General features: G+C 43.6%; 2 protein-coding genes across 11 annotated transcripts in view; one reads left to right on the top strand and one right to left on the bottom strand.

Annotated features, from left to right (window-relative positions):
* Window positions 1–498: 498 nt before the first annotated feature.
* On the bottom strand, window positions 499–13864 carry Mtrfr (mitochondrial translation release factor in rescue). 2 transcript variants are annotated; one of them, XM_047561221.1, is made up of 3 exons: window positions 13755–13864; window positions 3372–3680; window positions 499–1600 (listed from the first exon to the last, which is right to left on the bottom strand). In XM_047561221.1, the coding sequence occupies exons 2-3, from the start codon at window positions 3651–3653 to the stop codon at window positions 1358–1360; spliced, it is 525 nt and encodes a 174-aa protein (XP_047417177.1). In that variant the 5' UTR covers window positions 3654–3680; window positions 13755–13864; the 3' UTR covers window positions 499–1357. The 2 variants fall into 2 exon arrangements, with proteins under 2 accessions (XP_047417177.1, XP_047417178.1); XM_047561222.1 differs by having other exon boundaries at window positions 13738–13859.
* Window positions 13865–14065: 201 nt separating this feature from the next.
* Mphosph9 (M-phase phosphoprotein 9) overlaps window positions 14066–27181 on the top strand; it is a 56019-nt gene continuing 42903 nt past the window's right edge. For 8 of the 9 annotated variants that reach the window (XM_047561108.1, XM_047561107.1, XM_047561105.1 and 5 more), the window contains exons 1-6: window positions 14066–14179; window positions 16222–16476; window positions 19023–19164; window positions 20812–20901; window positions 21158–21675; window positions 23298–23421. In XM_047561108.1, the coding sequence (XP_047417064.1) occupies window positions 16379–16476; window positions 19023–19164; window positions 20812–20901; window positions 21158–21675; window positions 23298–23421 (972 nt within the window). In that variant the 5' untranslated portion in view covers window positions 14066–14179; window positions 16222–16378. The remainder of the gene's footprint in view (window positions 14180–16221; window positions 16477–19022; window positions 19165–20811; window positions 20902–21157; window positions 21676–23297; window positions 23422–27181) is intronic. The other variant, XM_047561110.1, reaches the window with a different exon arrangement.

Genomic DNA, 27181 nt, shown 5'->3' with positions numbered 1-27181 from the left:
TATTTTCCCTACTTGCAAGTTATTAGCCATGGATATGAAGACTCCGGAGAACAACTAAGCCAAACCAAACAAAAACACCCTGCAAGGTCAAATCCAGCTTCAGTGATGCAAATCCACAAACACTTCAGGTTTTGGAACCGCATTCCTGACAGATCTACTTGCATGTCAACACGGAATGACATGTTTTTCTACATCAAGAGACATTACTTGGCAACATACAGTGTATTAGTGGGCAAGTAATTTGGGTAACTTAAACTTTCATCATTACTTTCTCTTGCTCTCAAACCAGCCTTAGGACAAATGACATCTTTTTTGTACCAGGGATGGAACCCAGGGTGCTGAGCCACATCCCTAGCCCTTTAAAAAAAAAAAAATTTTTAGAGACAGGTCTTGCTGAGTGACTCAGGGCCTCACAACCTTTCTGTCTCTGCCTCCTGAGCCATTGGGATTGTGGGCATGCACCACTGTGCCTGGCATAAATGATATATTTAATTTTTTTTTTAGTTGTCAGTGGACCTTTATTTTATTTATTTATATGTGGTGCTAAGAATCGAACCCAGTGCCTCACACATGCTAGGCACGTGCTCTACCATTGAACTACAACCCCAGCCCCATACCCAGCAATGCCAGTAAATGCTATTAATGTTTGGCTCAAGGTCAATAAAGTGGACCTTATTTATAATCCTTTCTCAAAATTTTAAATTTCTAAATTTTCTTTTGTAATAAAACAGACAATCACACAAGTCAATGGACAGCTTAAAGTAAGGTAAGAGGGTAAGTCAGGTATAGGAGGGACACTTTAGTTCCATGCTCTGGAGGCTGAGACAGGAGGATCACTTGAGTCTAGGAGTTTGGGGTCAGCCTTTCTTTGTTTCTCTCTCTTTTTGTGGTACTGAGGATTGAAATTGGGGCCCTGTGCTTTCTAAGCAAGTGCTCTACCTCTCAGCTACACCAGCAGCCCAAGACCCTGTCTTTGGAAAAAAAAGAAAAAGGGCTGAGGATGTAACTCAGCGGTAGGGTGCCCACCCAGCACGTGTGAGGCTGAGGTCAGTTGCCAGTGTGCCACCCACCACACGCACACTAGTAAGGAGTGACTTCTAACTACTGCCCAGGTTGGGAAACAACTCCCCCTGCCGTCCCAGGAGCCACACCAAAGGCCTCCTGCCCAAACTAGCCACTACCGTTTTATAGTGACAGCTTCCTTGTGTTTTAGTTTTATTCTCAAAGTGTACATCGACATTCACTATAGTTCAATCCAACATTTAGAAACTTGGGTGTCTGTTACGTCTGTGGAGATTGTTTCTTCAGAAGCTCCGTGCCAGTGCTGGTACCGGCCACCAGGGCAGCCTGCTGGTGGTCAGCTGGAGTCGGCGCTTACTTTCTCGGCAGGATTTTTACTTGATTCCCACAGTTGTTTCAACAGTTTCTTTTTTTCTAGAGTTTCCTTTGCTCTTTTTTTCCTTTCTTGCTTTTTCTTTGCTGCCTCTCGTTTCTCTTTGTAAATAGGGCTATTTTCGCCATGGTAGAAAACATCCACTTTCTCTTGTAGAATTTTCCGAGCGAGCTTTCTGTTGTGATCAACAGATCTTGTCTGGTGGCACTGCAAGAGATAACGTTCCATGATGTGAAAATCACAGGTGTCAAGAGATGGAGGACCTATGGAATAATCTCTGCCCCTTACGGTCTGGTGCAGGTGAGGGAGGCACAGCCCTGGCCAGGAGTGCCCATGAGTCAGTGACGGAGAAGAGCACATCCTTCCTGCCTCTGCCCCAGGACTGCCTCTGCTCACACCCCAGCTGGATTAGGGGATGGTCACTGTATCTGTTTTATGGTTGTGTTATCTTTTTTTTTCTTTTTGGTATGAGGGATTGAACCCAGGGTCACTTAACCACTGAGCCACATCCCCAGCCTTTCTTTCTTTCTTTTTTTTTGTATTTTATTAGAGATAGGGTCTCATTAAGTTGCTTAGGGCCTTCCTAAATTGCTAAGGCTGGCTTTGAACTTGCCATCCTTCTGTCTCAGCCTCCCTAGCCACTGGGATTACAGGCATGTGCCACTTTGCCTGGCAGTTGTGTTATTTTTGTTTGGAGGCAACGATAGCCTTCAAATAACTTAAGTTCCAAAGTAATTGTGAAACATTAACTGACGATCTGGCTGTGACCAGGGAGCAAACCTGTGCACCATTTGTCAGCTAAAGATTCCAACTAGCAGAGGAAAGCAGCACCTTTATTATTAGCCAATCACAACATTCCTTAGGTAAGAGCATTGTTATCATGGGCAAATGCCTTGGAAAGCTGGTTGACAGATGAGATGCTGTGAAACAGGGGTGAAAGGGTACCTGAGCAAGCCAGAGCCATATGCAATAGGAAGACTCAGCAAAGACCAATGGCACCAGGTTTCAGAATTTCATTACTTGTGAGTGACAGCTTTCCCAAGGAGGAAAAGTGATTGAGCTTCTAACTGGTATGCTCTTGGCCTAAGAAGTTGGCTGTGAAGTGCAGCTATTAGGAACATGGACCCTGGGTTTGCTCAGACCTTGGGAAGTTATGAAACCTCTCTCCTGAGCATGGGGTTGTGGAGACCGGAAGAGCTCATGTGTGTGTAGAGGTGCTTAGAAGAGTGTTTGCCACACGTTGCGTGTTGTGTAGACAGTATCCGGGAAGTCTCTCTGCTCTCTCTCTACTGTCCCTCGAGGCTGGTGCTATGCTGGGGCCCTCTAGTGACAGACGTGTGGTAAGGTGGTCTGGCAGCTCCACCACCACACCAGGAAACAGGCAGAGATTCAGAATGTGCTGAGAGCTGGTGATGCTCTAGATCAGGGATTCGCTATTGTTATAAAGGTGCACAAGGCAGCTGTGCACAGCACTGGTTCTTCTGAGGAGCAACACGATTGCTGGAAGGGCGTCACTGACATTAACCACAGTGGGGCCATCCATTAGCCAGCCCAGTCAGCTGAGGGCGGCCACAGCTAGCAGCCACCATGGCCAACTTGCTGCCCCTCAGAGACTCAAGGCCACCGCAGTGCCACAGGTCTCTGTGATCACCAGTAGCTGGAGTGGATTTGAAGGAATCGTGCTACCCAGGGACCTGCCTTTATCAGCCCCTCTTCACTTGGTTGAGATGCTGCTGCGTAGGCAGCCACCAAATCCCACCAGTGCTGTCTGCTAAATTCAAGAATGGCAGTAACACCTTGGCTCCAGAAGGTCCTGGAACCCAGCTTCTGAGGCTGCATGAGAACAGCCCAGGGCAGGGCAGACCTCCAGTGCCCCCTGCTGCCCCGCTGGCAGATGGTGGCCCCGGCCAGGATGCGATGCGCCTCAGCAGCCCACTGCACTGTGGCTGCGGGCCCTGGCTTCTCCTGCAGCCTCTACCTTGACGACGATGCCGGAGGGGATGTGCTTCAGCACCACGCAGTTGCTTGTTTTGTTGGTGGCTTGGCCCCCTGGACCGTGTCCTTTCACAAACTGCTCTTCAAGCTCATTCTCATCCAGGGGAAGCAGAGCAGGACAGTCCTTCTTGCCTGCCATCTGGACCACAGTGGCAGCTATTCCTGGGGACAGCAGCGTCAGCTTCTCCCCGAGCCCAAGTCCCCACGGCACTGTGCATATCCTGGTCAGTGATGCAGGGAGACGGAATAAACCCGAGATGCTCATAAGGACGTGACTGGGCTTGTTCAGGACCTGAAAGGGACAAGGAGAAAGGCTGGCTTTTCAGGAAGATGCCTTTGCTCTGAAGATGACAGCTTTTAATGCAATTCATATGACAACTGGTCCTAGCTGGGGTACGCAGCAAACCAGAGAAGACTGCATGGCACCCGTGTCCTCCCTGGTCCACCCGCCTGCTAACAAGTCTCTCCTCACCGCAGGCCAAAAATATCTTCCAAGCACCCAGAGGTGCTGTTTTCTCAGGAAGGAGAGGTTTGAGTGTGAAATTCAAAGGAACAGGGACACAATTTGATAAATAATTATTTAAATAGCACATGAGACAGGAATTAGGATCTTAGTCAAATGACAGTATTTAAACGTTTGTGAATCTGAAGTCAAAATGTAAGGACGACAGTATGAGTCTATTTTACAGCTGAGCTTAAACAGTCTGACCCAGTAAACTTCATTATCAATCAATGTCATGATTGTTGTTTTTTAATGTTTCTAGTTTCATGAATTTGAATAGGAACATCTGTTCCCCTGGACACACTGCCAAAAATGTGATCCAACTGGTCCTCATCGTTAGAACTACCAAATCAACCAGGTTTTATTACGGTGCCTGTTAGGTTGGAGACATCCTGCTCAGTGTAGCGAGAGATGCCGGATGAAAAAGAGGCAGCCTCATCTTCATGGAGCTTACCAGCTAGTTAGAGAAGATATTTTAAAATCAGACGGGTTTTGAGGTGCTGAGGACTGAACACAGGCCTAATTGTGCTAAGCACACGTTCTACCACTGAGCTTGTCCCCAACACTCTGAAAGTGGGAGAAGAAGAGGGTGGGGGAGAGGGAGAGATGCAGCTGTCTCAGGAGAGACATTTTCGGGGTAAAGAAGTAAGCAATATACATTATTCAAGGGAAGATGTTGGCCATCGTGAGAGTGAGAAGCTTTCTGGGTAAAGCAAGGAATACACATTCGAGAAGGAGGGCCTTCTCGAGAGGGAGAAAGAACCAACAATAAAATAAATAACTACTTGGGATACAGCATAAGATTGAAATGACTTAGCTGGCAAATGAACACAGCAGGGGATAACAGCTATGAGGAGGTGATGAATCCCAAAGGGCTTTGCTTTTTTCAAAGGGACAAAGGCAGAAAGATTTGAATGGTCTTCCATGTGAACAGGGAGTCACAGTTCTAGGCCTGTTTTCTTAATTGGAAAATGGATGAATTAGCCCTTCTCCACCTGTCCCACACAGACTTAAAAGAGACCAGCGAGCTGGGGACAGTGGCATATGCCTGTAATCCCAGCAGCTTGGGAGGCTGAGGCAGGAGGATCGTGAGCAATGGCGAGCATCGTAAGCAACTCACTGAGCCCGTCTCTAAATAAATACAAAATAGGGCTGGGGATGTGGCTCAGTGGTCAACTGCCCCTGACCCCTCCACCTGCCACTAAGAAAAAAAAAAAAAAAAAAAAAATACTAGAGAACAAGTGTCCTGGAGCCGCCTGCTGGTGCCTGCTGGATCGGAGACTGATTCTCCGGCTGGGCAGATGCTGGGAACTGCAAATGTCCCACTTGCTCACTGCATCTTCCTTGGGAAGCGCAGCTCTTCGCCACAGCTGCTGCTCTACCACCTGTAACCTTATGAAGGCTCAGCGACTGCTCTGTGACCAAGGCGGAGGCCACCTCCTAAGGGAACTGGACATCCAGCAGGTCACTGTCCCCTCTCCCCACACCACCAACGGTGCCTGCTGACATCCCTGAGTGCGCTGAGCTCTGACAGGCGCTGAGAGGATGCTTAGCGAAGACAGCGTGCCCCAGGTGTGTCTCCTGTTCCTGAGCGTCAGCACCATTGGCACTGAGATGCCACCAGCCGTCCTTAGAATGACAACACTTCTCCCCTTTACCTCTGCTGTTTCTAAGGGACTGTAATGAAACCTAACACGAGAACTTTTCAAACCTTAATGTGTGCTTGCTAGTTTTCAAATATATGACTTGGCAAAATGGGTTAAACACAAGTCTTCTGCTTTTTTTTTGATACCGGGGATTGAACTCAGGGGCACCCGACCTTTGAGCCACATCCCCAACCCTATTTTGTATCTTATTTAGAGACAGGGGCTCAGCGAGTTGCTGAGCACTTTGCCAAGTTGCTGAGGCTGGCTTTGATCCTCCTGCCTCAGCCTCCGGAGCTGCTGGGATTACAGGCGAGCGCCACTGTGCCCAGCAAGGCATGCTGTCCGTTCCAGTGGGTACGGACGAGGTAACCCATGGCTGTGGAAGACCGTGAGGGTGCCAACAAATGCGATGAAATGGGGCTTTGAGAACTGGTTTTGTTTAATGCGTGTGAAATTTTAGAAATATCCTCAAGAAAAGGTAGATGATAAAGCCTGACACTTGCTCCGCAATCTCTTCAACAAGTGGGGTCGGGTGGGCGAGTCCATGTCCACAGTGCCCCTCCCTCGTCTCTGCTTTCCATCTACAGAACAAAATTCCTTTGTGTGTCAGCAGCTTCCGGCCCAGAGAGGCTTCACTATGGAACGCGAGCCGGTGCCTCTCGGGTTTCTCTTCCGCTCATCTGTGAGCACTGGGAGGTGGTGCAGCGACAGAGGAAGAAGCCCAGACAGATCAGAGCCCCAGACAAAGCAGGCAGTGGAGAGCTCTCAGAGCTGCTTTGTCTGGTCCCAGTTCAGAGCTGACGGACACCTTGGAAGGTCTACCCAAATGAAGTTTAAGAAGGTCCTCAGTGTTTGGTTTAATGGTTACTCACTTTAATGGCTAAACAAAGCCAATCAGACAATTCTAGACCCTTCCAATATCTCCTGGAGCTTTGGCCCTATCCCAATGACCGCTAAAAATGACGGTCCCTTTTCCCAATGTCCAGAGCATATGGATTGGATTTCAGTTTTTGTGATACACAGAGCAACCTAAAGTTTTGGGGGAACAATAAAAAACAGCTCAAATTATAGTTCATCATGTCATTAAAAAAGAGAAAAAGAAAAATGGTAAAAAGAAGTGTGAGTAAGGAGAAACCAGTAGTCATGATGGCTCCGTCCTCCCCCTGGGAGCGAGGGCCCTGAGGCTGGCTCTGTCCCCACTTCCTTCCACTCTCCCTTCCTCTGATGGTAGCTTCCACTCTAATCAGCTGACCAAGTTTAGATTGAAGCCCCCTCACCGAGTCCATTTCAACTTGATCAAGTTCAGAGGCGCCAGATCTGCATACTTCACAAGAGGAAATGTTTTTATTTATTTGTCCAATAAATATTTTAAGCATGGGGCTGGAGCTGTGGCTCAGTGGTAGCACACTTTGCCTGCCACGTGCGAGGCACTGGGTTCAAATCTCAGCACCACATATAAATAAATAAAATAAATAAATAAATGAATAAAGGTCCAGTGACAACTAAAAAATATATATATGTTTATTTAAAAAATATTTTAAACATCTACTGAGTTTAAGGCATGGATCTCTCAGGGAGGCCAAGAAGCCTGTTCCATAAAAGACAAATTAAGACATCTATAAACACGATACATGCCGTAGCTCAGGACAGATAATGTGCCATTGAGTCCTAGTTCTCAAACTGTCATATGGCCTCAAACCACCTGGAGTGCTAAGCACCTGCCTCCATCGCTGGACCACGCAGCACACATTCCCTCCTCTAGCTCCACATCGATTCAGCCAGAGAAAGACATCCAGCTGCAGGGACAGCGGGCTCAACTCAGCAAGGAGCAGAGCCGACGGCGCGGTGTGACGTCAGCACTGGATGTAGGGGGCTAGGCTGTGCCACGGACAGCTGCACTGCTCTGGGGAGAGTGGGGAGGTGGTGCCTGCTGCTGCTTTTGTGTCCCTAAGACAGACAATGCTATTTGATCTGAATCAGTTTTCAGGAAAGCACAAGGTTTTGACCTCTGGACCTGTACATACTGTTTGCCTAAAATTCACTGCTTTAAGTATTCTTCTTAGAAAGGCAGAGCACTGGTTTCCCTCAGTCCCAACTTTCACACTGTATCGACCTGCAGAACCAATTGCAGGGGCTGCTGTGGGGACACCTGAAACAGGGTGCCTGAGGAGACGGTGTTTACAGCCAGTCTCATTGAACTTAATCGCTACACAGCCCGAGTCCTTCTAAATCCGACCCTGGTTCTCTAGGGGGTACAAGGCCTGAGAGTCTGCTGTTCTAGCCAGCACCGGGTGAGGCTGTTGCTGCAGATCCAGCGACTGCCCTCTGGGTGTAGAGGGGCTTTGAGCCGGGCTGCTGCATGCGTCCTGCTCTTAGGCCTGTGTGACTGAGGGAGCCCAAGGATGTTTGAGCTGGCCAGAAGGTGGAGGGAGTGTGGCAGGAGGTGGGGAAACCATCTAGATCAAAGAACTACAAGACTGATTTGAACTAGCAGAGGTGACGTGGCAATGCGGGATTGAGAAAGTGGGTCATCTGGAAAGAACACTAGAAATGTCACCTCTGTGGCATTAATGTTCTCGAATAGTATCACCCAACATAAAATATACTGCTAGCCACACATGAATTCTAAGTTTTCTAGTAATTACACTAAAAAACATAAAACTGATTAATATATTTAGTACACTGTATTAAGAGCATTATTTTGGGGGCTGGGGCTGAGGCTCAGTGGTAGAACGCTTGCTTGCCTAGCATGTGTGAGGCGCTGGGTTCAATTCTCAGCACTGCATATAAATAAATAAGTGAAATAAAGGTCCATCAACAACTTGAAAATATTTTTAAAAAGAATATTATTTCAATAGGTAATAAATAGCTGGGCACGGTGGCACTTGTCTGTAATCTCAGCAACTTGAGAGGCTGATGCAGGAGGATCACAAGTTTAAGGTCAGCCTCAGCAACTTAGTGAGAATCACAAATTTGAGGTCGGCCTCAGCAACTTAGTGAGACCCTTGTCTCAGAATCAGAAATGGTTGGGGATGTAGCTCAGTGGTAAAGCGTCCCTGGACTTGATACTCAGTACTAAAAAAAAAAAAAAAACCACCAAAGGGTAAATATTAAAAATTGAGATATTTCATTTTTGTCTTAAGTTTAGAAAGTCCGGGGGCAGTACTACAGCACATCTCAGCCTGGACTAACCACTCTTCCAGCGCTCACTAATCACGTGTGCCCGTGGCTGCTGTATTGTACAAGACAGATTCTGCTACTCAGTGTGGCGGAAGGAGGGGGGTAACACTGCCACGTGGAAACCCACCTGGAATGAAGACACTTGCGGGCACCCCAGACCTACAGAGAACCTGAACCTTAATGAGATTCCAGGCATTTGAGGCACTTAAGGTTTGACAAGCATTGTACTAGAACATGGGAATCAGCAAGTTCTGGTTGCCAGGGCACATACTTTTAAAAGCTATTGTTTGCCAGGTTCAGTGGCACACATCTAAAACCCTAGCAGTTCAGGAGGCTGAGGCAGGAGAACTGAAAGTTTGAGGCCAGCCTCAGCAACTAAGCAAGACCCTGTCTGAAAATAAAAAGGGCTGGGGACATAGCTCAGTGGTAGAGTACCCTCTGGGTTCAATCCCCAGTACAGGAAATACAAAAATAAACAAACAAAAAGCCCCCCAGCTATTGTTTATTTTAATAACATTTAAGGTTAGGGTAGAATTTCGGGAGTGCTGAGCAATTGCTTATTCAAGTAAGTCCTCTCTCCCTTTCCCCAATAAACCACAGGTCTCAAAACAAAGATCCAATAAATGATTAAGGACCAAACATGTCGAAAATGTCTTTTTCAAAAGGACAAGATGGGCTGCTGATGGCATAGAAGCTAAGTGAGAGGAGAATGATTTTCTGAGGAAAGCTTAATAATGATATTTCAAAAGTGTAGGCATTTTTGTTGTTGCTGCTCTCTTTTGCATCTGCAGTGCTGGGATCAAAATCAGAGCTCTGGGCCACGCTCTCCACTGAGCCACACCCCGGCCCTCAAGCGTTTTCTGACACCCCTAAACAGGAGTTAAAAGAAGTAGCCTTCCTCTATTTTCTGCATGTAGCTGATCCTCTTGTCCCAGAGCCCGCAGTCCTGAGGACTGACACTCCTCTCCAAAGGGAACCACTGGAGTCCTGCAGGACGGGCGGGGGCTTTCACACTGAGGATGAAGCCCCCTGCCCTTGTCAGCGTTCACAGAGAACTGTCTTCCCAACAAGTAGAGCACGACAGATCCAGCAGGAAAGGAAAGGAAGGGCTGTCATCTTTGATGTGGGGGCCCAGTGGAAAAGACCATGGCTCTGGGTCTGGCCTGAATGTAACAGGCTCACTGCTGCAGAGTTCAAGAGACAGCTAACCAAGTACGTAAAGTGAAACATCCAATTCGTATACCAACATCCTGGTCATTTTTTTTTTTTTTTAAACAGAAAACTTTAAAGAGAATTACACTTGTCCTATTTGTGTGCACCACTGTGATTTTCTTCTATTTATGGCATCTCACAGGAACCTTATAATTTATCAACTACACTTTTAAAATAAAACAGAAACACATAAAGGAGCAGCAATAACACTACCTTTTCTTCTAAAAGTCTCAAAGTCTGAAACCATTAATGATGCCTTGTATTCATTTAGTACTTAAATGTTTCAAAGCACTTTGAAATGCATTATTGGATTTGACACAAATGAAGAAAATAGGGAACATACGATATGTGGATTCTCTCAGGAAGACTTATCTTGGAAGATCATTAGTTTATCAATTTTTTAAAAAATTGGTTTTTAGTTGTAGAGAGACACAATACCTTTATTTAATTTATTTATTTGTATGTGGTGCTGAGGATGGAACCCAGTGCCTCACACATGCTAAGCAAGCGCTCTACCACTAAGCCACAATCCTAGCCCTGGTTTTCAATTTCTGAAACTAAGTTTACCCTTTCCTCACCTTCTCTACATAGGTTCTTTTACTAGTAAAATGTCTCCCTCTCTCTGTCCAGCATTCAATGTCTCAACTCAGTGATTAACTTACTGTTAACTTTGGCCGTGTTTCCTCATCTGTAAATTGGGGATAATACCATCTAGGGTGAGAACAAATCCTACATGTGGCCACAAATGTAAAGTTCTCAGTGCTCACTAAATGGTAGCACTTCGGCTCCCTAAACTGCAAAGCTGAAGAACCTCTGACGAACACACCACATAAGCTGTGGTCTTATGGCATAAACCCAGGCAAAAACCATCATTTCACGGGCTTTTCAGAGCTCGACTGAAAAGGCATCTAGAACAGTGACCTGCAAGTTATTTTATTTGGTTGGTTCAATTTAAGAAGTATTTGGAAACCACAAAATTGCAGAAGACAGTTATTTGGTGAGGTCATAATTCTGGTCCATGAACTCAGGTGTTAAGGGGATCATTATGATGCCAAAATACAGTCTGACTTCCTGGTAGGTTCCCACCGAAAGATAAGAACACTCGCAGCAAAGAAAGCCCTGGCTCAAACATAGTTGTCTTTAGGAATTATGGAATATGGAAAGAAGAAAGATTAAAAAAATTAAATGTAGGACTGGGGATGTAGCTTAATGGTAGACCAACTGCATAGCATGCTTGAGAAGCTGGGTAGGAGCCCAAGAACCACACAAAAAAATGAAAGTAAATCCAGGTCATTGCTCATGCTAGGCAAGCACTCTGTGAGTTATGTCCCCAGCCTCTTAAAATTTTTTTTGAGGGGTTGGGGAGATAACTCAGTCGGTAGAGTGCTTGCCTTGCATGCATAAGGCCCTGGGTTTGATCCCCAGCACCGCAAAAAAAAATTTTTTTTGAGGTAGGGTCTCCCTTAGGTGCCCAGGCTGGCTTCACACTTGCAGTCTTCCTGCCTTACCTTCTCAAGTAGCTGAGACCACTATGATGTGAGTCACCATGCCTGGCTTAAGATTTATTATTTCTCATTTTGTTGCTGGGAAGACCCCGCCCCCCACAACAAATTGTTTGGATATAAAAGTCAATGACAAAAAGTAACACCCTGTTAATGGAAAGGAAATACCTCAAGTCATCAGCGGCCCCTCCTGCTCAATAGCTGCTTGACTACTCAGAAGTGTTAATTTGAAGCTATCAAGACATACGTGAGGGCTGGGGATATAGCTCATTTGGTAGAGTGAGTGCCACCAAAAAAAAAAAAAAAAAAAAAAAAAAAAAAAAAAAAGAAAAAGAAAAAGACATACTTGAAAATTTGATGTTATTATAAAACCATAAGGTAATGGTACCATTATAAAAGTCATAAACTAGGGTTTACAAGTAGGGCAAGGTCCCTGGTAGGGAAGGTCATTTATATTAGACAAACGGTTATACTTAAGACATTACTTGAATTTTCTGAAGTCTCTGCTTTTACTTTCTTTAGACTTTAAAAACTGCCATTCTGGGCTGGGGTTGTAGCTCAGTGGTAGAGCACTCACCCAGCACATGTGAGGCACTGGGTTCGATCCTCAGGACCACATTAAAAAAATAAATAAATAAAGGTATTGGGTCCATCTATGACTAAAAAGTTTTTTTAAAAAACTGCCATTCTGGGGCTGGGGAGATAGCTAAGTCGGTAGAGTGCTTGCCTTGCAAGCACAAAGTCCTGGGTTTGATCCCCAGCACCACACCAAAAAAAAAAAAAACAAAAAACAAAAAACAAAAAAAAACTGCCATTCTTAGCTTGGTTTTTTAAAGAATTTCTTTCTTTGTTGATGGACCTTTATTTTATTCATTTCTTTATATGTGGTGCTGAGAATGGAACCCAACGCCTCACACATGCTAGGCAAGCGCTCTACCACTGAGCCACAACCTCAGTCCCCTTAGCTTGTTTATAAAGCTTTTAAAGACATTTCTTCATCCACTGCTAGCAATTTCTACTTAGAATTTTTTAAAATTAAGATCCTACTAAAGATGTATGGTTAAGCAATCTTGTCAAAATATATCACTGCATCATTTAACATGATAATAGTTTATTAGAATACTATATCCTGAACATATTAGCTTGAGAAATTCATGAATTAAAAAATGACATACAAGTCACCTAAAGTCGCACTGCCAAAAACAAAATGAAAAACACTCCCAAACTAAGAGAGTCTGTCTGATTTTGTAACCAAAAATAATGATCAACTACCTTCTTTGTGGTTAATAACTAATCACAAGTAATAACCTTTAGGGCTAATATTTTTCTTTTAGTGAAACAGACTCCTGGTTGCCTGGAACTGCCTCAGGAATTCACACTGCTCAGTTCTTCTGTGAGTACAAGATTCTACAGTGTCTCCCAGCCGAAATTGGTGACACCTTTTTTTTTTTTTTTTTTTTTTTGTGGACTTGAAATATGGTCACTGAAGAGAACCATGTGCGGGAATACTTTGATTTTGGTTAGAAATTACATGAGCATAATACTAATTGGTAGATTACCACCATGCGGGGTGGGTTTCCATTTATTTAAGCTTCTGATCTGACATACACAGATGAGGTTTTGGGTGGAAACTCTTTTACTGCTGAGAGTTACTGTTGAAAATAAGACGTATTCTAAGGAGGTGCAATGAGATAGTGGCCTCCAGGGACACTTGTCATTCCAAGGGGAAACCCATTCTCTGCATCCTGGCTTCTCAGTGCCATCTCTGGCACACTTAAGTGACAGTACCTGAGAACTATCTGGCTCAGGGCACCACACTGGGGGAAACCTACGCGCGGGAAGCACATTCGAGGCTAACGAGGTTGAAGAACGTGTGCTGGAGAGGACGTGCCAGCAGGGCTGGGGCGCACGGGGAGGAAAGCGGCTTTTCTGCGGTCTTCCAGGGAATGCTAGCAAGGGCAGTGCTGACTCCTACTGCGTGTCCTTCCTAGGACAGCACTTGCGGCGTGGCCTGAGCTCCGTCCGGAGCAAACGAGGATCGTCCCCTTTCCCTTCGGCCTCGGTGGAACTGCTCTCCTGCTCTCCCGCGCCCGTGCTGGAGGACCAGCAGGGCGACCCCAGCGGCTTGGGGTTAAAACGCGTGCAGGGGCCGGCTCCACCTTCTCGCCAGCAGGCCCCCAGGTAAGCTGGTTGCACGACAGGTCGCAGGACGGGAAAAGTTCAGGCGTCTCGGCTCCCAGGCCTCTCTAGAGCCCTGGAAAAGAGTGGGCAGCCATAGAGATGCCTGGGTTCTCCGCGGACGCTTACCTGGTCTTGGTACTCACCTCCCGCCGGAAGCGTTCAGTGAGAACCCGAACCACCGCAGACCCGGGAGCGCGCAAGTGCGCACGCGCTGTACGCCCGCCGCGGTGTTCCTCACCTGCCGGAGGCTCATTCCCACTAACTGCGCATGCGAGAAGCTGAGGCTTCTTTCCCGCGTGCAGTGATAGGTTCCCAGAGAGCCAATCAGAGGGGAGATCTTGACAGCAGCCCCACCCCTCGCGCCCCTAGCGTAGAACCTTCCCCTTTGGCGCGCAGTGCACGCCAGGGCAGTGGGTGACCGACGCGCGCACCGCGCTCAGCCGTCTCCGCCCCTTTTCGAACAGCCAATCGCGCGAGAGACGCCGGACGCGCGCACGTCCCCTGGAGTTTAACGGTCGCGAGAGGCTGCTCGGCCGACCCTGACTTCGGCAGGGGGAGCGGCAACCAGGTAAGGGGCAGCCCGCCTCGGGGGAGCTGCCGGCCGCGGGGAGCGGGGCACGAGATGTAGTGGACACCGTCGGAGCAGACCCCTAAGGGGCCGATGGGCTAGTGTGAGGGGAGACAACTGTCAGGAGACCACCCGGGCTGGAGCTCGCTGGCGTGTGGGGTTCTGCGGCGCTGCGTGCGCCTTTTCTAGACCTGGTGCCCTTGAGTGACACCCGCGCGGCCCAATGGCAGAGCGCCCTTTCCGAGGGGCGGGGGGCTTGTGGGTGGTTTTTTAAAATTTTGTTTTTGTTTTATTGACACCGTGCCTGGGTGGCCGTGGGGAGTCTCCGCGGCCGTTGCTGCCGCCGGCGCTTTTCCGTCGTCTCTGGTTTGACGCGGTAGCCGCCTCCAGTCGCAGTGATGCGGCGGCCGCCCTGCGGGGAGGACGCCGGGAGTGCCTGCGGATGCTCGGGGCCCCACCGAGCGCCCTTTTTCCCCCCTGCGCGGTTTTCTGGGGCGCGGGGCGGACGCGGCGAATTGCGTTGCTGGAAGGTGTAGAAACGCCCCTGTGCCTACGTCCGTCCCTGCCCAGGGTCTCCTTTGTAACCCCTGTGCATCAGGGGTCGGCCCCTCCCCGCCTGGTGCTGGCTTCCCCCGCGCCGCGCCGCAGCCCGGATTCCTGGTGGTTTTCCAGCGGGTTCCGCCGCGTCCCGTGGCCTCGGCGGGGAAGTCAGACGGGGCTGCGGATCGCCCCTCCCGGTGTAGAGCAGGGTGGCTGGAACCCGGCTGCGGAAGGCGCAGCCCTGATTTTTTCAATGCCCCGTCTGTCTTTGGTGGCGGGCAGAGCCCTGGGGAGACATCCAGTTAGCTGGGTCGGGTTACCCTTGGCCTTCGCACACCTGTCCCCGAAGGAGTCGTTTCCTTGATGAGCCGATAGGCTTTTGGTGTAGTGCTTTCTAAAACCGGGCCCTGGCAAGTGGGAGTCGAGAGGAAGCGGAATGCTGGGTTATCCGCCTCTGATGCACTCTCTCAAACTTTTCTTTTTGTGAGCAGCATAGGTTTCTTTTCTTTCTTTTTTTTTTTTCCCTTCCCCCTCTTTTGTCTTTTCCCCTTGCTTCCTCAATCCTTTTCAAATGCACGAATTCCCAAAGAAGGAGGCATATTGTTATAGCCAGCTTCAGTGAAAATTGAGTTGGCCGGACAAATAGTTTATTTTTAAAGAAATGATACATGCACAGAGTACAAAAAACTAAATAATGCAAGATTTGCTTCCAGCCAGTGGGGAGACAACCGTGTTAACAAGTTTGTCTCTTTTTTAATACTGAGCAGTTAACTTCTTATAGTCACTGTATAAATCAACAAGCATACTTGGTAGCATTTATTAAGTGAACAATGAAGGTAAGCATTCCAATTGTTACATAATAGAATTGTGTCTAGAACCTTGATGATTAATCACGAATTCTGAATGTTACTTGAAAAAGGTGAGGCTGTTTGTAAATTACCCTTAATGTAGATTTCTAAATTTGAGATCTATAATTCACATGCCACAAAATTCATCCTTTTCAGAATGTAAGTTTCAGTGGTTTTTGACATATTTGCAAGGCTGTAGAGCCATCACTAAATGCAAAACTTTTTATCACCCCAGAAAGAAACCCTGTACCTATTGCCATCACTCTCATTCTCTCCTTCTGGCAACCGCTTGCAAATGTTAATTTACTGTCTCTGTGAATTGGCCAATTTGAGTATTTCATATAACTGGAATCATACATTATGTGGTCTTTGTGACCGACCTAGCATGGTGTTTCATCCATGTTGTAGCATGTATCAGTATTTCATTCCTTCTTGAGACTGAATCATAACTCCACCATGTGAATGTGCCACTTGTGTTATCCGTGCCTCTGTTGATGGACATTTGGGTTGTTTCTATATTTTGGTCATTGTGAATATTGGTGCTGTCCTTAAAGTAAATCTTTATGAAAGGAGTGAAGGTTTCCAAAATCACGAAAAGACAGTTGCTAAGTTAGTGGCTTTTTATACTAGTATTTTTTCCCCATTCATTTTCAGACTCTCAAGAAGTTTAGGATATTTCACAGTTCTGAATGTTAGCAACTGAAAATGCCGGTAGACGATGAAGCATCTGAAGATGACCCGGATTCAGTTTCCACAAACAGTGAAAGAGCCTATATTTTCAAATAAGAGAGTATAACAATTTCTGTACACTATGGAGGAATTTGACTTGATGAAAACCTTACAAAAAGCTGTAGAATCTGATTTCAAAAATTCTCCCCATTCTCTTGGATTGAGCTTAATTACTAATAGGTAAGAATGGGATAGATATTTTTTAATATAAGAATGAACCAAAATGAGTTTATTTGCATAGTTAATCAATTTATCCAAATAGTGTCATAGTTGCTGATTTACATTTGTTAAAAAAAAAAAAAATCAGGAACTGTTCAGGCATAATTATTTAAGTTGAAAATAGTTTTAGTTCTTTTGTGTTTTTCATTTCTTCTAGAAAAATGTATTTTTGCATGTGGAACATTGTGAAAAAGAACTTATTTTGCTAACTGTAGTTCCTTTATGCTTATTTTATTTATTTATTTATTTTTTGCTTTTGGTAAATTACAAGAATATTTTTAAAAATTTTGTTGCCTGTTATTTCTGCATTTTTAAATTGATGGTATAACTAATGTTTTATATTGTAAAAATACCACACCAACCTGGAAAGTAGCAGTTAAAGGTTAATATTATGAACTAATCAAAAACAGATTCTGAGGTGACAAAATGGTCAACAAAATGCATTTTATTTTTAAGCTATTCCATAGTTGATTTTTTGTTTTTGTTTTGTTGTGTTGGGGATGGAATCTGGGGCTTTGTGCATGCTAAGCAGGCCCTCTATCCCTACCACTGAGCTGTATCCCCAGCCCAGTGTGGGGCTTTTTTGTTTGTTTGTTTGTTTGGTTTTGGTATTGGAGATTGAACCCAGGGGTACTTTACCACTGAACCACATTTCCAGCCTTTTAAATTTTTTTAAATTTTGAGGTAGGTCTTAGTTGCTGCTGAGGTTGGCCTTGAACTTGGGATCCTCCTGCCTCAGCTTCCTGGGTTGCTGGTGCCTGGCTGCCCAGTTTGTTTTGTTTTTTTGTTTCACAGTACTTGGAATTGAACCCAGGGCCTTGTACATGATTGACAAGTGTTCTAACACTGAACTGTACCCCTGCCCAGTTGGTTTGTTTTAATCAGACTATACTTAATTTACAGTCTGACAAGTTTGATTATTCGGTTTCTAAATTTACAGTAGCTTAGAAAACAACAAAGAGGCAGGACGTATTAGGCAATCAATTATAAAAAGCAGGTACATAGAAGAAAGCAAAGACACAGCAGTCTAGGACGTACCTATGAAGGAGTAATAGCTTTAAATACAGAGGTCTTGACAGAATGATGTATTATAAATAAGGTACTTTGATAATTTTCTGCCTGCCTTCTGAAGAATTTAAAGCAGTTTATAAGAATAATTAAAATGAGAAAGCATAAATTGAAGAAAGGTGAAGGGAAATTTTAAAAATCATGAGAAACCTGGGTGTGGTGGTACACATGCTCATCCCATTAATCTAATGACATGGGAGGCAGAGGCAGGAGGATCACAAGTTCAAGGCCAGCCTGGGCAACTTAGGGAGACCATATGTCAAAATCACATAAAAAGGGATGGGGTGTAGCTTGGTGGTAGTGCTTGCCTGGCATGCCGAAGACCCTGGGTTCAATCCCTAGTACTGCAGGGAAAAAAGGCATACAAGAGATGTCTGCTACGGTCGTCTGTCTACCTGCACTTGCTGAAGGTCGGCCATGTGTTTTGTTTGCTGATATCACTTGGTGGCCTCTCTGAAGTCCATTTCTGGAAGAAATTCCTTTTAGGATATAGAATTCGATTTGCCTGGAGGAACCTAAATGTGACTTTTCATGAAAATTTTGTAATTAAACTCCACTGCCTTTTCCTTGTGACTGGCAGTTAAATCCACCACATTGAAACTAGACTATTACAACTTTGTAAGTCCCTTATGAACAACATGTTATATTCTTCTTTCCCTTGAATTTTTAATATTTTCCCTGTCCTGTCCTAACTTTTTATTATTTTACTATTATTTTCCTCTCTCTCTCTCTCTAGCAAATTCTTTGTAAAACAAAGCAGGGTGTCAATCAATAAAATTAAAATGGTCTTTCAGTACCTAGATTAAAAAAAATTCAGTTATGAATTATGATTTGTGTGTTAGTAAAACAGATCTGAATTAAACTTAGGTTTGGAAAATCAGTCTTCCTGGAAAGAATCACTGTTATTTTACACAATGAATAGGCTAAATAAGTCCTGAATATTTACTGTTTATTTGCTTGGCACAACGTTTATTCAGAGATAGTGCAGCCATAAGCACCAGCTCATCACACCAATGAGGGATCTAGGTAGCAAGACTTGACTGTAATTCTGGGAGTTGAGAGAGAATCGCCACTACAGAGGGAAACCCTGTTCTTGAAGTAGGCTGAGACTGTGCTCTGGAACAATGAGCTCAGTGCTTGGAGACTCCTCAGTGCTGGGTAGCACAGACTCATTTCCTGCTGATCCCTTGGAGTGTTCTCCCTCTGCCCGAGAGGTCTTTCTGTTGCGTTCTTAAAAAAAATTATTAAGCACTGCCTGTCATTTTACTGATGTTTTCCTTTTGTGATCAGACTTAGGATCAGATTTTCAACAACTGAGGTACCAGTAGAAGAATTAAGTATCAGTGGTTTTGTATTACTGTGCTAAATCTTGGACTGCTGAATTATTCAACACTTTGATAGAATGAAGAAAACCATTTGAATTATTTATGTTTCAACAGAAGTAGTACAAATGGGGTATCCTCTTTCTCAGGGAAGACCAGACCGTCGGTCATTCAAGGTACAGCTGAATTCCTAAACTCCTTAACGCAAGAGCTACAGAACAGTGGAAAAACTGATTCGGAACTTTGGAAAAACTGTGAGGTATCTTCTTTTGTTTCATTTTGGTAATTTAAAAATAATTATATTTAAATGAACCTCTACTGAATTCCACGACTTTATATTCAAAAGAGCACAATACTTACTGCTAAAGTAGTCAAATATATTTGTTGGAGAACAATATTGAATGAATGTAAAAAAAGTGATCAAAAGTATTTTAAGGGTTCTCACAAAAAATAGAAGGGAGACCAGTAGAGGAAGGGGACGGAGAGGGAGTGGGGGAGGCCTGGGAAGTGCTGGGGAGCTAAATCACCACATTATGGGATGTCCACGTGGAATACGCCATGCTGAATACTGCTTTCATATATACTTACAGTGCACTAATTAATATAAAAATAGGGCTGGCAGTGTCTCTCAGTGGTGGAGCACTTGCTTGGCATGAATTCAATCCCCAATACTTCAAAAATAAAAAGTCAGTAACAATGATAATAATAGTAGAAGGAGATTAGTAGAGCTGAAAAAGTGGATTAGGGGAGGGAGGAAGGAGGGAAAGGGAAGGGAAAAAAGTATTTTTTAACAGTATATTAGTGTTGAGACATACTAGTTTGTATATTAAATGTGAACTAAAATACATTTGTTCAGAGAACTACCAAATTATTAAAATTGCTGTTGAGCACAATATTCTAAGTAATTTAAATGGAATTGTCCTCACTTTGGAAAATCTAAATCCACTTTGAAGTGTTTTGGCTGTTGCAATTATGAGTTAAAGCTTCTAGTTAATACCTTACCACAGTCAGCTGTTGTACTTTGTGTTATATTGTTTTTAGGTCAGCCTGTCTTAAATTCATAGGTTAAATTGTGATTAAAAAAATGTAACAGAGCCAGGCCCAGTAAACTGGCATGCACCTGTAAACCCAGATACTCCGGAAGCTGAAGTAGGAGGATCACAAGTTCAACATCAGCCTGGGCAATTTAGTGAGACCCTGTCTAAAAGAAAGGACTGGGGATATAGTGGTAAAGTCTCCCTGTATTCAATCCCAAGTACTACCAAAAAAAAGAGTAACTGTTACCCTGGGGGTATGTAATTCAGTGGTAGAGGGTTTGACTAGCATGTGTGAGGCCCTAGGTTCAGTCCCCAGTGTACACACACACACACACACACACACACACACACACACACGAGTAGAAAACTTGTGTTTAAGGCTCTGTGCCTAATAAGGTTGAACTCTACTGAAAAACAGGGACAGTCCATCTTGAGCACTATTCAATGAAACAATGTTACCCAGACCTTTGATTTATCCATACTGTAGGTTACATAAGAAAGGGGTAACCAGGCATACTCCTGTAATCTCAGCAATATGGGGGGCTGAGGCAGGAGGATTGCAAGTTTGAGGCTAGCCTGGGCAATTTAGTGAGATTCTGTTTCAAAATAAAAAAATAAAAAGGGTTGTAGGTATAGCTCAGTTGTAGAGTATTCCTGGGTTCAATGGGTAAAACTGCAGAGGGTGGCGGGGAGAGGGGAGAGTTGGTGGTACCTAAGCCTATTGTCCTTATAATTTTGCATTAAATATTTAAAAAAATTAATTTGCTTATAACTTTTATATTAAAATACTTATTAGAAAAGCCATTTCTCAGTGAAGGAATTTTTCTGTGAAGTAGTTTTTTTAACTACACTATTTTTTAATTTAATAGACTAGGTGGTTACAGCTGTTCAATTTGGTGGAGAAACAATGCCAACAACAGATAGTTGCTCAGCAGGAACAGTTCCACAACCAAATTCAAGTAAGTAGTCATTTATATTGATTTTCTTTACTTTTTTTTTTTTTTTTTTTTTTTTTTTTAGTATTTATAAGATTTGTAGCAAAACAATTTATACTTTACATCATTTTGTTTATAAACTACATCAATTTTGTTTATAAGTAAAGATTATGGCATCATGTTTAGAGTGATATATTGTGAAACATGGCCTTTTTATAACATGTATAAAATTGTGATGTTAATATGCTTTCTTACTCAATCTGTAACTTTTTGTTTCCAGCGTATACAAGAGGAGATCAGAAACTTGGTCAAATTGCAGATCAGTAATGGTTCTTGGGCTTCCAGTGATAGAAGTCCTTCAAGCAAACACCTGTCTTCAGAAAGTCAGATGGGTTTTTTTTCTGAAAATAGTGAAAGAAATGAATCTGTTATCAGTTTTCCTGAGTCTAAGGAGCCTGAGATGCAGCAGGAAATGTCCACGTCACAGCCAGACTGCAATGTGGACGGCAGCTCAGTGAGCAGTGGCTATGGCACCTTTTGCATCTCAGAACTGAACACCTGCAAATCCAAGGACCCCACAGAGCTCATGGAGCACCCAGGCCTTCCTGAGGGACAGTACTCCGCACCTGGCGTGCAGACAGATTCACCTGTGGATGGCGCAGGAAATGACAGTTTTTACACACAGACTCCTGAAGAGTTTTGTGAATCCTTAAAGGAAGATACTTTTCATGATGAATTTGAACATAATTTTCTAGGTGAAAATAAGATTTCTGAAGTATACAGTGGAAAAGCAGACAGGTAAGTAGAATTTCTCCATCATTCAAGAGGATTTTTACTTGTTTATTACATTTAGAATCTAGTATATACAGTTCCTCTTTATTGAAGTATAAGAGAATAAGATGTTTTTTGAACATGTATCAGTTTTACCATTAAATCAGTCTTATTTGTTGCATGCAGAAAATTGAAATAAAGCCTGCTATGTGCTAAGGACTTTTGATTTTTTTTCCATTTGCAATGTTTTAAGATTGTTAAATCTTAAGGTGGGAGACCTTGACAGAAAAATACCAAAAGTTTCTTGTTCACTATAAATTTGCTAAAAAATAGCAAATTATAATAAGTACATTAGTAGTGGGATTTTGTCACACATTTATGTGATTTGAAACCAAATCACAAGCATACTGTACATGTACATTATGCATTATGTACATGCATACTGTTTTTTAAAAAAATATTTATAGTTGTAAATGTACATAATAGCTTTATTTTATTTATTCTTATGTGGTGCTGAGGATCAAATCCAGTGCCTCACACATGCTAGGCAAGTGCTCTACCACTGAGCTACAACACTAGCTGAATACTTGATTTTGTTTTTTACATATATTTGAAGACTTTGTATATGGGAATGACATTTTAATTGACTCAGGACTTTTTTTTTTTTTTTTTTTTTTTTGGGTGCTGGGGATCGAACCCAGGGCCTTGTGCTTACAAGGCAAGCACTCTACCAACTGAGCTATCTCCCCAGCCCCGTCTCAGGACTTTTTAAAAAGGAAATTTTGACTGAATGTAAAACATAATTTGTATAATTTTGTAGTTTGTGCTAAATTTTCAGTTTAATATCTCTAATGGGTCAGCTAAAGGTACTTAGCCATAGCAATGCAAATCTTATTACTTTCCTCAAGTATAATTATTAGTCTGCCAATAAATTTGTTTTCTGTCCTTTTTTTTTTTTTTTTTCTGAACTTGGGTGCTGAACTACATTTCCAGTTCAGTTGTTTTGCTTTGTTTGTTTGTTTGTTTAATTTTGAGACAGGATCTCACTAAGTCACTGATCTCAAACTTGTAATCCTCCTGTGTAGCCTCCTGAGTTGCTGGGATTACAGATGTGTACCACTGTAGCCAGATAAATGTGCCCTGTTTTTTATTTTTTGGTGTTTTTTTTTTTTTTTCAGTACTAGGGAATGAACCCAGGGTACCTTTATTACTGGGCCACATCCTCAGTACTTTTTATTTTACTCTGGGATAGGGTCTCCCTAATTTGCTGAGGCTGACCTCAAACTTTTGATTCTCCTGCCTCAGCCTCCCAAGTTGCTGGGATTACAGTCATATCTAATAACTATACTTTCATAGTAGAGATATATTTAGTACTTGAAGTACGTGTTGGGGGTGTTTTAGTTTTTGTTATAGCCCATGGCTATGGGATTATATGTATTGTAAATCACTTTTAGTCTCTTTGCTTACTTTGCCTTTGGTAATAAGAAATTGAAAAAAGAAATTTAGGTGAATCAGTAAAAACCCATCATCTTTCCAGTATTAGAAAAACAACTCAAAGCTTTTCCCACTGAAGCAGTAGCAACTGTTTGCCCTTGTATGTGAAGGACAGCATCTAAAGAAATTCTTCTCGGCTTTCCCTTTTTTAATAGTAAATCCATAACATCATGGGCACAAAAGCTGAAGCAGAACCAACCCAAGAGAGCACATGTAGAAGATGGATGTCCAAGATCTAAGCCGGGGAGTGAGCAGAGCAAGAGACCTCCCGCCGAGAAGGTGGGTGCCGGTCCCCTCTCTGGCCCCTGAGCACCTGGGCCTGCCATGATATCCTTGTCACAATTTTTTTTCCCCCTTATCTTCTTAATTCGTTTAATTACACATCTTTCTTTTGTTATCTCAAAAGTTGGCACATAATGATTCCCTGTAAATATTGCTGGTTTAGTGGCCTGCAAATCAGAACTCATGAGGGATAAAACACTATAAACATGAACCATTTGTGAAGTCCTCTTTCTTTTTGTGTACTGCAGATGTTCACATTTAGCCTGAGTGATCTATTTAATGGTTTAATAAGACCCTTCAGTGATGGGGTGCTTGTCTAATACATTTGAGGCCCTGGGTTTGGTCACCAGCACCACAAACAAACAGCAGAAAAACTTCAAGTAATTCATATTACTATTAAGTTGTAGGAAGTAGTACTATATGTATTGAGGAATTTAAGATGCCTTTATAAATATATTGAAACTTGGACAATTACAAATTTATAATCCAAATTATAAGAATTAAATGTTGACAGACATCATTACCCTATATACATGTATGATTACATGAATGGTACAAATCTACATGGTGTACAACCATAGAAACGAAATGATGTACCCCGTTTGTGTACAGTGAATCAAAATGCAGACTGTAAAAAAAAAAAACATAAATAAATAATAATAATAAAAAAAGAATTCAATGTTGAAATGCAGTGTGGCCCTTTTGCCAACTTAGCTCATTAAAGAGTTCCAGAACTGGAGTAAGTTTCAGTACTTTGGTATAGTCTTCTTTGGTCTCAATCGTCATTGACCAGCATTGCTTACTGTAATACATTGAAATTGCACAGTCAGGTCTTTCTGGAACCTTATCCCTTTAGAAGTTGGTTGTTGGCTGTGTCTTTTTTTTTTTGCAGTGCTGGGGATCGAACCCAGGGCCTTGTGCTTGTAAGACAAGCACTCTACCAACTGAGCTATCTCCCCAGCCCCCGGCTGTGTCTTAATTTTATCTTAAACATAGTCTTTCCATCATCCTAGGAAAAAGATCTGTGTTAAAGAAGTCATAAGAAGATAGTTCCCAGCCTTCGTAAGCAAGGCGCTACTTATTTCTTTCTCTTTACTGGTTTTTCCGTTTGGTGCTGGGGACGGAACCCAGGTCCTTGTGCGTGCTAAGCATCCCAAGTTCCCTTATTTCTTTTTTCAATGTGTAATATCTAGGCTTTCTAATATCACCCTTCTTTGAACTTTTTCATATTTATGTTGAGGAGGAGGGAAGTAAAGGCAGATAAAGCTGCATGAGCCATGAAAGCTTTCGTAGCCTAGAAAAGCCCTTTGGTGCTCCCTGGCAGTTCTGTTTTTTGACCCATATGCTGTCCAGAATGGGCTGTCCTTGTGTGCTATGATAGTGTGCAAACATCTGGAGACCGGGATGAAAATTGCTGTTGTTGTCGTACGTTGGCATAAAGGGAGACTGTTCTCCAAGGCAGTTTCTTCTGTTTTTTTTTTTTTTTTTTTTTTTTTTTTTTTTAAAGGCTGAGACTGAAGCTTCATCTTTAAAGATTTTATTTTATTAATATTTTTGGTGCTGGGGATTGAACCCATGGCCTCATGCATGTTACATACCTACTCTACTGCTGAGCAACACCCCCAACCCCGAGACTTTTTCCCTTTGGGTTATGTATTTGGTGGATTCAGTGGTTTTTCTGTTATGTTTTGTGATTGAATCTCAGTCTATATTTGCCATAGCCCAGTGGTTCCCAAACCTTACTGCACCTTAGAACCACCCGAGGAGAGAGAAAAACGTACTTATCCTGGCCCCCAGTCTCAGAGTCCTGGCGGCCTTGGTGTGGTCTGTGACCTGTGTTTGAGGGGTTTTAAAAGCTCCTCAGCTGATTCCTACGTGCAGTAGAGTTTGGGAGCAGCAGGCCGCCCTTGCTTTCCTCCTCAGTTCAAGGGTGAATCAGACCAGCTGCCACTGCCTGGCAAACTGCTCAGAAATGCCCTTCTGGAAGCATCTTCTGCCCCTGGCAATCTGCAGGGCAGCTGGGAAGCTGGGAAGGGGTGATGGTCCCTTCTGATTTTTTTCCTTTTCTTTGGTCATCTCCTGTGCATGTTTAATTTTTCCTTTTTTAGGTGAATGATATATTTGGTATTGAATTATTTGGGGGGAATCAAGGTTCTTTAATATTTCTGAACTTTAAATGATTTCGAGGTGTGCTGGTTGGTAAATCAGACACCACACTTGAAATGCATTCTTCCTATGTAGTTCTGGCTTCTCAGACAAGGGCACTTTCCTCTGGATCCTCTTTCCCCATTGTTTTCAGTTTCATTCTAAAGGGAAATGCTTATCAGAATTCTCTTCTGATCTAGTTTTTTTTGTTTGTTTGTTTTTGCACAGTGCTGGTTTATTTTGGGTAAGAGCTGCTTTGAAGTACATCTTTAAATTTTAATGTCGTTTAGCAATAAGCATCCTCTAGAGCTCAAGTTGTTGTTTCCTTGTCCTTTGTCTTGCTCAGATGTGACTGCCATTTCCCAGGCTGCAGGGCTTCTGGGTGTTTCTCTAGTGGGCCTCTTGGCTTGCTGAGCTGATTTCCAGCTCAGCTCCGACTGGCCTCTTGGGCTAAGAGGGTTTATGGTTTAGAAGGGCTTTCCATTGCACCACACTTTCCTTTTCCTCCAGAGCAGGACCTGTTTTTTTCAGGTGCCTTGTGTGCTGGGAGTGGGCAGGCCACTGTGTGAAGGAGCCCTGCACCCGCTGTGCCCATGCAGCGCACTGAAGCTGGCACCTCAGGGCAGTGGGAACTGTTAGATTTGGGCTTCTCCAGCCACCTTGCCTGGTCCTTTAAGTACTGACACAAATTCAAACAGGTAGGAGTTTTAAGAAAGGAAGAGATGACTTAGGAATTTCTCCCTTGAACAAAAGAAGCTGAATGGTCCCTTTCAGGCTGGTGTGATTAACCCCTTCCTATAGATGAAGTGCCACCATCTCAGTTACTCTTGGGCCTGCAGTGACTGTATGAGGAGTCTAAGCAGAGACAACGTAAAGACTTATAGGGGGGCTGGGGAGATAGCTCAGTCGGTAGTGTGCTTGCCTTGTAAGCACAAGGCCCTGGGTTCGATCCCCAGCACCCAAAAAAAAAGACTTATAGGGCCGGGCAGAGTCAGAGGATCCCTGGGGTGTGCTGGGAGTGAGGTGAGCTGGTGGATTTCACCACCTGGAGAGATTGTTCAGTTGCAGGAGGGTCAGCTGGTCAGCTCAGTGGGGATGTCAGCCTCTGGAACCCATGTTTCATTTTTCTGTAGTTACGAAGCAAAACTAAGGATGCAAGAAAAAAGGTATTTTAACAGGATGCAGAGAATTCTTACGTGATATTTACCTATGTAACAACATTTTAAATTTGAAAACCTCTGCGATTCAAGGATAAGGTTGTTTTGCTGTGACCTCAGGGAGTCAATAAACTAGGACTGCAAGGTGGAAGCTGTTGAAAGATGCCTTTCTACCTAATGAATACTGTCCAGAAGTAGTGGAGACAAGTTCAGGCTGTACTTCTAAATTCCAGCATTATCACTTGATAAAAATGTGGAGTTGCTAGGCACAGTGGTACACACCTGTAATCCCAGTGACTTGGGAGGCTTAGACAGAAGGATCACAAGTTTGAGGCCAACCTCAGTAACTTAGTGAGGCCTTGACTGAAAAAATAAAAGGGCTGGGAATGTAGCTCAGTGGTAAAGTGCCCCTGGGTGCAGTCCCCCATACCTAAAATAAAAACTAAAAATAACTT

Source organism: Sciurus carolinensis, chromosome 8, assembly GCF_902686445.1.
Source record: "Sciurus carolinensis chromosome 8, mSciCar1.2, whole genome shotgun sequence".
In the NCBI taxonomy this organism is placed as follows: Eukaryota; Metazoa; Chordata; class Mammalia; order Rodentia; family Sciuridae; genus Sciurus; species Sciurus carolinensis.
This window is presented reverse-complemented; position numbering and strand designations above follow the sequence as displayed.

Bases quoted from the DNA above. Each gene is read 5' to 3' on its own strand.
- Mtrfr (XM_047561221.1), bottom strand. From the start codon at position 3,653: ATGAGCATCTCGGGTTTATTCCGTCTCCCTGCATCACTGACCAGGATA. The intron at 1,601-3,371 runs GTAGAGGCTGCA...TATCTCTTGCAG, and splicing joins CCTCCGGCATCGTCGTCAAG to TGCCACCAGACAAGATCTGT.